The sequence below is a fragment of the Ctenopharyngodon idella genome, chromosome 22 (genome assembly GCF_019924925.1).
Source record: "Ctenopharyngodon idella isolate HZGC_01 chromosome 22, HZGC01, whole genome shotgun sequence".
Lineage (NCBI taxonomy): Eukaryota > Metazoa > Chordata > Actinopteri > Cypriniformes > Xenocyprididae > Ctenopharyngodon > Ctenopharyngodon idella.
Genome location: NC_067241.1, coordinates 8,945,373 through 8,954,028, shown reverse-complemented (window position 1 = coordinate 8,954,028; position 8,656 = coordinate 8,945,373). Strand labels below are relative to the sequence as shown.

The 8,656-nt window shown below is 35.7% G+C and overlaps 1 protein-coding gene across 2 annotated transcripts; it reads left to right on the top strand.

Annotated features, from left to right (window-relative positions):
* Positions 1–854: 854 nt before the first annotated feature.
* LOC127505512 (isocitrate dehydrogenase [NAD] subunit gamma, mitochondrial-like) lies at positions 855–8,118 on the top strand. Of its 2 annotated transcripts, none has more exons than XM_051881112.1 (12): positions 855–1,051; positions 1,356–1,403; positions 4,000–4,097; positions 4,172–4,287; positions 4,697–4,757; positions 4,851–4,983; positions 5,064–5,197; positions 5,496–5,598; positions 6,336–6,482; positions 6,567–6,661; positions 6,853–6,913; positions 7,085–8,118. In XM_051881112.1, exons 1-12 carry the CDS (start codon positions 968–970, stop codon positions 7,187–7,189), a joined length of 1,185 nt encoding a protein of 394 aa, XP_051737072.1. In that variant the 5' UTR covers positions 855–967; the 3' UTR covers positions 7,190–8,118. The 2 variants fall into 2 exon arrangements, with proteins under 2 accessions (XP_051737072.1, XP_051737071.1); XM_051881111.1 differs by having other exon boundaries at positions 6,567–6,718.
* Positions 8,119–8,656: the final 538 nt, after the last annotated feature.

Genomic DNA, 8,656 nt, shown 5'->3' with positions numbered 1-8,656 from the left:
CCTTGGCATCAAAAGGTTTGAAAATCCCTGATTTAGGGATTGGCATAGGTTTTGGTTGCCACATTGAACAAAAGAAAATAGATTATTTAGGGATACAGGGTTTCAAATATGTCTGCCCTCTTATCTAAATGCAACAAGTGCATTATTCTGTGTAGTAAAAGGCCATTCTATGCTTGAAAACTGTTCTTTTTTTAAAAATTACAAAATTGCTTAAAGATTTTCATATATAAGTAATGTTTTATTTTGAATGAAAATCATCACCATACTTCTAGGCCTACTTTCCAAATAGTTTGGGAAAGAAAATCTAACAACCGGTTCACAATGTCTTGTCTGCTGCTACATGATTCATGAGTCCAAAGCACATTAAAACTATTCAATTCAAATGAGTGTTAATGGTTGTCCGTATGATTCAATCACGTAAATTCACATCCTTGTGGTAGTTGTAGTCCTAGCAATTTGTTAGGAAAATTATCTAAAATTAAATAAAATAATAACGTTTGAGCTATAAATGTATGTAATTTGTGTTGTAGCACAAAACCTGAAAGTGTTTTCAACAAGTAATGTTAATCACAGACCTTAATGGATCGAAAAACGTTATAAAAAAAAATGAATGTGTTGGCCTACAAAATGACGTCATGACTGAAAAGGAACAAGATGGATTGGATACACATAATGGCTATATCCTTATATATGTTTTTATTAAGTTATTTGTTTTCCTATTTGTTGTGAGTTGTATATGTTTGTACGAATTTTGTACACATTGATATTTAAAAAATAAAAACAAAAAGATACACATAATGGACGCTAGAGCGCGCCAAAGGCAAAGCGTGTTTGGTTATAAAAGTTAACTCTTGAGTTTTGTGTCAGCTGATTGTGGAACAGCACCGCTGGCTCAAACAGAGCGTGCGGCGGCATTTATTTTGGTTTGTTTGCTGATGTCGGAGCGGCAAGCTGAACTTAATCCAAAATGTCCATAGCTGCCAGACCAGCACTCTTCCTCTCCTCAGCGCGTCTGCAGCCATGGACCGGACTAAAGTGCACGGCAAGAAACGTAAGCGTCCGCTTAAAATGTCATCATCAGTCAAAATGTCAAGCACGTTTAGTTTGCCGTGTGTAGAATATAGAAACAGATACTGCTAGGTCGGGGAAAGGTGTCCTTACAGTCTCTGACAAGGTCACTGTCTCATACATGCTACAGGTGTCATTGGTGCATTTATTGAGATATATTAGACTTTACAGAGCATTTCATAATGAAGCAGTTTGCCATTCGTTACTTTATGACGGACCAGGTAAAATGAACAATGTTTTTGTCTCTGGATGCATTTATCTTTTTTATGTTATCTCTTAATGTCCAGCTAAAAAGCCCTGCAGTGTGCTGCCAGAGGGAAAAGTCCTCATATACTGTAAGTTTGGACTGAAGTCTTGATTTATGATAATATTCGTTTCATTATTAATGAAAACTAATTACAGCATGACTAAAAAATCAGTAATTAGTTCTTGCAACCCTTTACTGTCACCTCAATCCCTCTCCCTATTCATCTGAAATGACCTTAATTTAAGGGCTGTAATATACTTTCGGTTCTTTGTAAGGAGGTAATATCTTTATTGTAGTTAAAAAGATTGATTATTAAATCTTTATTAAGCACTTCAATGCAGCTCCACTGTTCCTTCAATGTTCTGCTTCTCTCTTGTGCTTGTAAGCTGATTTGTGTAAGCATAACCAAAGCAGAATGGATTTGACTCTCTCCTCTGACTAACCACTCCTGTTTACTCCCTCTGATTCATCAACCCACCTTGACCAGACTATTGTGAGTACTGGTTCTGCAAAGTATAAATGTGCTTTCAGGATGTGTGGTAGATTTGTGATATCTGGGCTTGACATTTAGATCATCAACATCAACAGATACAACCTGAATTCTAAATTTGAATAAAATGAAAACTAAAAAATTTTGAAATCACATGAGCCAATATTTTATTCACAATAGAACATAGATAACATAACAAATGTTTAAACTGAGAAATTTTACAATTTTATGCACAAAATGAGCTCATTTTTCAAATACGATGCCTGCTACAGGTCTCAAAAAAGTTGGGACGGGGGCATGTTTACCATGGTGTAGCATCTCCTCAAGACGTCTGGGCATCGAGGTTATGAGTTTCTGGAGTTTTGGTTTTGAAATTTGGTCCCATTCTTGTCTGATAAAGGTTTCCAGCTGCTGAAGAGTTTGTGATTGTCTTTGACATATTTTGCATTTAATGTTGCTTTAAAACCTATATATACCTTTCAGCATTCATAGTGCCTTCCAAAACATGCAAGCTGCCCATATCGTATGCACTTATGCACCCTCATACCATCAGAGATGCTGGCTTTTGAACTGAAGGCTGATAAGCTGCTGGAAGGTCTCCCTCCTCTTCAGCCCGGAGGACGCTTCTAGACCATGTTCAAATATGGCTTCCTTTTTGCATGATAGAGCTTTAGTTGGCATCTGCAGATGGCACGGCGGATAGTGTTTACCGACAGTGGTTTCTGGAAGTATTCTTGGGCCCATTTAGTAATGTCATTGACACAATCAGGCCGATGAGTGATGCAGTGTCGTCTGAGGGCCCGAAGACCACGGGCATCCAATAAAGGTCTTCTGCCTTGTCCCTTACGCACAGAGATTTCTTCAGTTTCTCTGAATCTTCTGATGATGTTATGCACTGTAGATGATGAGATTTGCAAAGCCTTTGCAATTTGACATTGAGGAACATTGTTTTTAAAGTATTCCACAATCTCTTTATGCACTCTTTCACAGCTCTGCCCATCTTTACTTCTGAGAGACTCTGCCTCTCAAAGACATCCCTTTTATAGCTAATCATGTTACAGTCCTGATATCAATTAACTTAATTAGTTGCTAGATGTTCTCCCAGCTAAATCTTTTCAAAATTTCTTACTTTTTCAGCCATTTGTTTCCCCTCGTGCCAACTTTTTTGAGACCTGCAGCAGGCATCAAATTTGAAATGAGGTCATTTAGTGGATGAAACATCCAGTTTCCTTACAGTTATTTGATTACAGTTTTGCTAGAGTATAAAATATGAATATATAATGTGTTTTGGTACATTAATCTCAATATGGTGATTTAATAGCAATAACAGCTGAATATATAAATTAATTTCAATCACATTTTTAGCATATGTAATGGCAATTTGGCCCGTAACATTAGACTGCTACAAAAGCAATATTAAATATTGTCATATGGAAAACCATATAGTTTGTTAAAATCATATGATTTATTAAACTACGCTACCGTTCAAAAGTTTGGGATTTGTAAGATCTTTTAAACATGTTTTTGAAAGAAACCTCTCATACTCAACAAGGCTGCATTTATTTAGTTAAACCATACATTAAAAACATATTGTGAAATATTATTACAGTTTAAAATATCTGTTTTCTATTTGAATATATTTTATGTAATTTATTCCAGTGATGTCAAAGCTGAATTTTCAGCATCATTACTCTTCAGTGTCACATGATCCTTCAGAAATCATTCTAATATGCTGATTTGCTGCTCAAGAAACATTTCTTATTATTATTATTATTATTATTATTATTATTATTATCAGTGTTAAAAACAGTTGTGCTGCTTAATATTTTTGAGGAAAGCATTATACATTTTTTTCAGGATTCTTTGATGAATGGAAAGTTCAAAAGAACAGCATTTATTTGAAAAAGAAATCTTTTGTAGCATTATAAATGTCATTACTGTTGCGTATGATCAATTTAATGCGTCCTTGCTGAATGAAACATTTAATTTCTTTCAAAAAAAAAAATATATATATATATATATATGTGTGACTCCAAACCTTTGATTGGTAGTGTTTAATAGTAGTGTGTAGGTAGAATTGAAAGCTGATGAGTGGACCAGTAGTGGTAATATTTCCTGTACATGAGGTTTGGCTTCACATTGTGACCTTTGCCCTTCTTTTGTCAATGATTGGTTTTGCATCTTTACCCATCAGCCCCCACCAGCTAAATATGGAGGCAGACACACTGTGACTTTGATCCCTGGTGATGGTATTGGACCAGAACTGCTAAACCACGTCAGAGAGCTTTTCAGGTTTGAATATAAAGATCTCTATAAACAGACTACACCGGCAATCTTATGCTTTTAACATTCAACAATATTCCCAGATTCTGCTGTGTGCCTGTGGACTTTGAGGTTGTCAGGGTGGATTCGGCTGCTTCCTCTGAGGATGACATCAATAACGCTGTTACTGCAATCAAACGTAATGGAGTAGCACTTAAGGGTGAGATTATGGTTCATTAACCACAGAAATGTTTGCTATAAGGGATATCAAGTAACACATCAGTTATCGGATGATTCTAGATATTTAATTGTTCATGCTCATTTCCTCTATTTTTACATTTTGTCACAAGATTACCTACACACACTTAATGTTAATTTTAACAATAATTTAATAACCCTTTTAAATATTCAACAAATCTGAAAATCAATATTAATTTTAAACCATGTCAAGATTCACATGTAGCATTTAAAATAATTGATAATGTTTTTAATTTTAGACAAAATGGTAAAGAGTTTTAAAATCGGCCACTGTTATCGGCCATAACATAAAAATAATTATAGTTTTATCATCATATTTAAATAGCGGTGCATTCCTGCTGTATATGATATAAATCAAGACTCTTTTACAGGTAACTTGGAGACTAATCACAACCTTCCTCCATCTCATAAATCCAGGAACAATTTGCTTCGGTAAGATATTTTAGATGTATTTTTTTCTTTACTTGATTATCTGTGATAAATCCAGAGGGTACGTTTATATAAACTGTTTTAACTCTCCCACAGTACATCTTTGGACCTGTATGCTAACGTGATGCACTGTCAGTCTCTTCCTGGAGTCCCAAGCCGCCACAAAGACATTGATGTTATCATCATTAGGGAGAACACTGAAGGAGAATACAGCAGCTTGGAGCATGAGGTCCGTGTGTTTGGGTCTCTTACAGTTTGAGGACACCAGGTACTGACCCATTCCTTAAGTTAAAATCTTCTCTCTTCCAGAATGTTCCTGGGGTGGTGGAGTGTCTGAAGATCATAACACGTGTGAATTCATTGCGGATCGCTGAGTATGCCTTTAACTTGGCCAGGGAGAAAGGCCGCCGCAAGGTCACGGCAGTACACAAAGCTAACATCATGTGAGAGTCTGTCCTTACTTACAAATGACTCACCCTGCTTTACTTTCAGCCAATTCATCAGGCAAAATACTGCTTTAGAACATATCTGCATATAAAAGTTTGGGGTCGGTCAGATTGTTTTCGTTTTGTTCGTTTTTTTTTTTTTATATGAATCAGCACTGTTTTCAGCATTGATGATAATAATATGAAATGTTTCTTGAGCACCAAATCAGCATATCAGAATGATTTTTTTGAAGGATCATGTGACACTGAAGACTGGAGTAATGATACTGAAAATTGTTTTTCCTTTGCTTCATAGGAAGCTTGGTGACGGCCTTTTCCTGCAGTGCTGTAAAGAGGTGGCAGCTGGGTATCCTGATATCACATTTGATGACATGATTGTGGATAATACCACCATGCAGGTATATAAATGGTGAACTACATAAGTGGATGATATTTTATTGTATTATTTGTTATATTTTTTATATGTTATAGTAAACTATTCTTTGTAGGTCTAAGCATCAGTTTTGACTTGATTTATTTATTTAATTAGTTTATTTGTATAGGGATAGTAAAAACAACCTTAATTGAAAGACTAAAAAAGATGCATTGTACATCGAGATTACAGCACAAGCTAATTTGCTCACACTACTGTTCAAAAGTAAGATTTTCTTTAAGAAAATTAACACTTTTAATTAATAAGGATGTAATAAATTGATCAAAAGTAACAATAAAGACATTTATCATGGTTTCCACAAAAAAAACAAAAAAACATTAAGCAGCACAACTGTTTTCAACATTGATAATAATGAGAAATGTTTCTTGAGCATAAAATCAGCATATTAGAATGATTTCTGAAGGATCATGTGACAATGAAGACTGGAGAAATGATGCTGAAAATTCAGCTTTGACGTCACACGAGTAAATTACACTTTTATTGTAATATTATTTCACAATATTAGTGTTTTTACTGTATTTTTGATCAAGTAAAAGCAGCCTTGGTGAGCACAAGAAAAAATAAATCTTCCCGACCCCAAACCTTTGAGCAGTAGTGTATGTCCATAGAAAGGCTTAAAAAACAATCCCATAAAAAGCTACAAAAAAATTACACTATTAGACACTATAAGAATATGCTTATATATCATATGTTTCTGCATAGATGGTCTCTAAGCCCCAGCAGTTTGATGTGATGGTGATGCCGAATCTCTATGGAAACGTGGTGAGCAATGTGTGTGCTGGACTTGTTGGAGGTCCAGGTCTGGTACCAGGAGTCAACTACGGCAAGGACTATGCTGTTTTTGAGACTGTAAGAAATAACAGAGCAGATACAGGATATGTCAGCTGTTATAGTTACTAGAGGACACATGAGTTATTCTTTGTGTTTACACAGGCCACTAGAAACACTGGAAAAAGCATTGCTAACAAGAATATTGCAAACCCCACGGCCACACTGCTGGCCAGCTGTGTGATGCTGGATCACTTAAAGTGCGTGTGTATGAATATTCATTTTATTATTTTCATTGGACATTACCTATATTCCAGGTATTATTAGATCCTCATTTCCTTCATGCATTATTACATAAACCATAATTATACATAAAAAGTCAAGAAAATTTTGCTTCAAGACTAGAGCTGTGCATTACGTTCATGTCTGGGCTGTCCTTTCCCTTTCCTAGGCTTCATGCATATGCCAGGATGATACGAAAGGCAGTTCTGAAAACTTTGTCTGAAACTCGGGTACGATACATGCTTAATATCTTTATGTCAAACAGCTGTAAGAATGAATGCCATTCACCTAAGCCAAATCAGTTAATGTTACTCTTGTCCACTCAAACACACCTGCAGTATTACATCTCTATATATTCTCTCTGTACTCATACAGCTTGTATAGTCATTTGTTTCTTGCAGTTTCAGACAGCTGATTTGGGAGGTCGGTGCACTACATCTGAAGTGGTCCACTCCATTATGCAGGAGATCCAGAGAGGAGGACCACGCACATCAGAGCAGATCTGAACTTCATTTCAGCAGCTTCTAGAGACCACAGAAACAATCAAATACATGCCTAATTCTTCTGTGAGAAACAGGACGCATGGTGAACTCTTCAATGATAAGATACTGAGACTGTAAAGATGTAGGTTGAAGTGTGTGTTGAACTTCATCCTTGATTCTTTTGTAATATTTGAATCTGTATATTTAACAGTATAAATGTTGCGGATGTTGTTTATCTGTTATGATCAGGTTAGGTTAAAGCCTTTATCTGAACTGGCATGGACTGAATTCTGTAATTTTTTCATGGATATGTATTGCCTGTTGTTAACTGATGATGCACCAAGCACTTTCATTAATACATTTCTAACTATTACCTCATCAAACTTTTGTTCATGCCTCCAAAGACTTCATTTCATGAAGTTCAGTGAAGTAAAAATGATATTACTTGGTTTGAACTTTTTCCAATAGGTGGCACTAAAACGCTGCACTTCAGCTTCATTAAATTTGGATGCTTTTTGACATTAATTTGTGACTGTTCTAAAAAGTTTTGACATTGCCAGTAATATATGTTTCCATTTTCAGCACTAAAAACAGTGTTTACTTTCAGTGCAAGTGTGCAGTAATTGGTGACAGAAATGAATGAACTGATATATTTGAACATAAGCTTCGCATTTAAGCGTTTTCAACTTTGCTGGTCATTAATTAAATATTTGGCATCATGAATCCTGCAGGAATGTTGAGCATATTTGGAAACTAAGTAAATCTGTCATCAGTTAAATGGGAATACAAAAGTCGAGAGGTTGAGATACTTGCCCAAAACGCATGCCTATGAAAGTTCTCTGTACGAAAGTGTTGGCAGTCATTGCTGTATGATTATGATTAATGCTAGCCATACTTTTGAGGTTGTTTTTTTTTATTTCATTTATTTGGTTCATCCAAAAGTATTTTCCATTTTTATGAATGATGCAGAGAGAGAGAAATCAATCAAATGTTGGCTGAACTGAGGTGTGACAAGCAGCAACACTTGTTTTTGACCTGCAGGAGTTCAAATAATTGTACGGAGGAGAAACAAAAAGGTCAGATTAGAAAAAGATCAAAGGAGAGAAAGTCTTCAAAGGAACTAATGTCGCCCTGTGGTTATTAAATCAATGCAAGCGCACTCTCTTGATGAGGGAGCAATTGAGTGGAAAAAAGAGATTTTGCCATTGCCAGTGAGAGGGTGATGAAAAAGAAAGAGGTGGAATGTCAAAGAAGGAATGAAAAGGAAGAAAAAATGATGTTGAAATGAAGAACAAAAACCTTAGCAGGGTTATATTGATCACATTTTTCTGATGATCACATCCATTCGCTCACATGATTTGAATTATTGGCAAATATATATACTTAGCCATCTTTGCTCACAGCAGGAGGGAGAGAGGGTCACGGGTGGGCTGTTACGAGCGCTTTGCCAGTAATATACAATGGAGTACTGAAGTACCCCTGAACTAGAAT

Coding starts and splice junctions, on each gene's coding strand:
- LOC127505512 (XM_051881111.1), top strand. CDS start 968: ATGTCCATAGCTGCCAGACCAGCACTCTTCCTCTCCTCAGCGCGTCTG. Junction 5,198..5,495: donor GTACACAAAGCTAACATCAT/GTGAGAGTCTGT, acceptor TTTGCTTCATAG/GAAGCTTGGTGACGGCCTTT. Junction 6,914..7,084: donor AAACTTTGTCTGAAACTCGG/GTACGATACATG, acceptor TGTTTCTTGCAG/TTTCAGACAGCTGATTTGGG.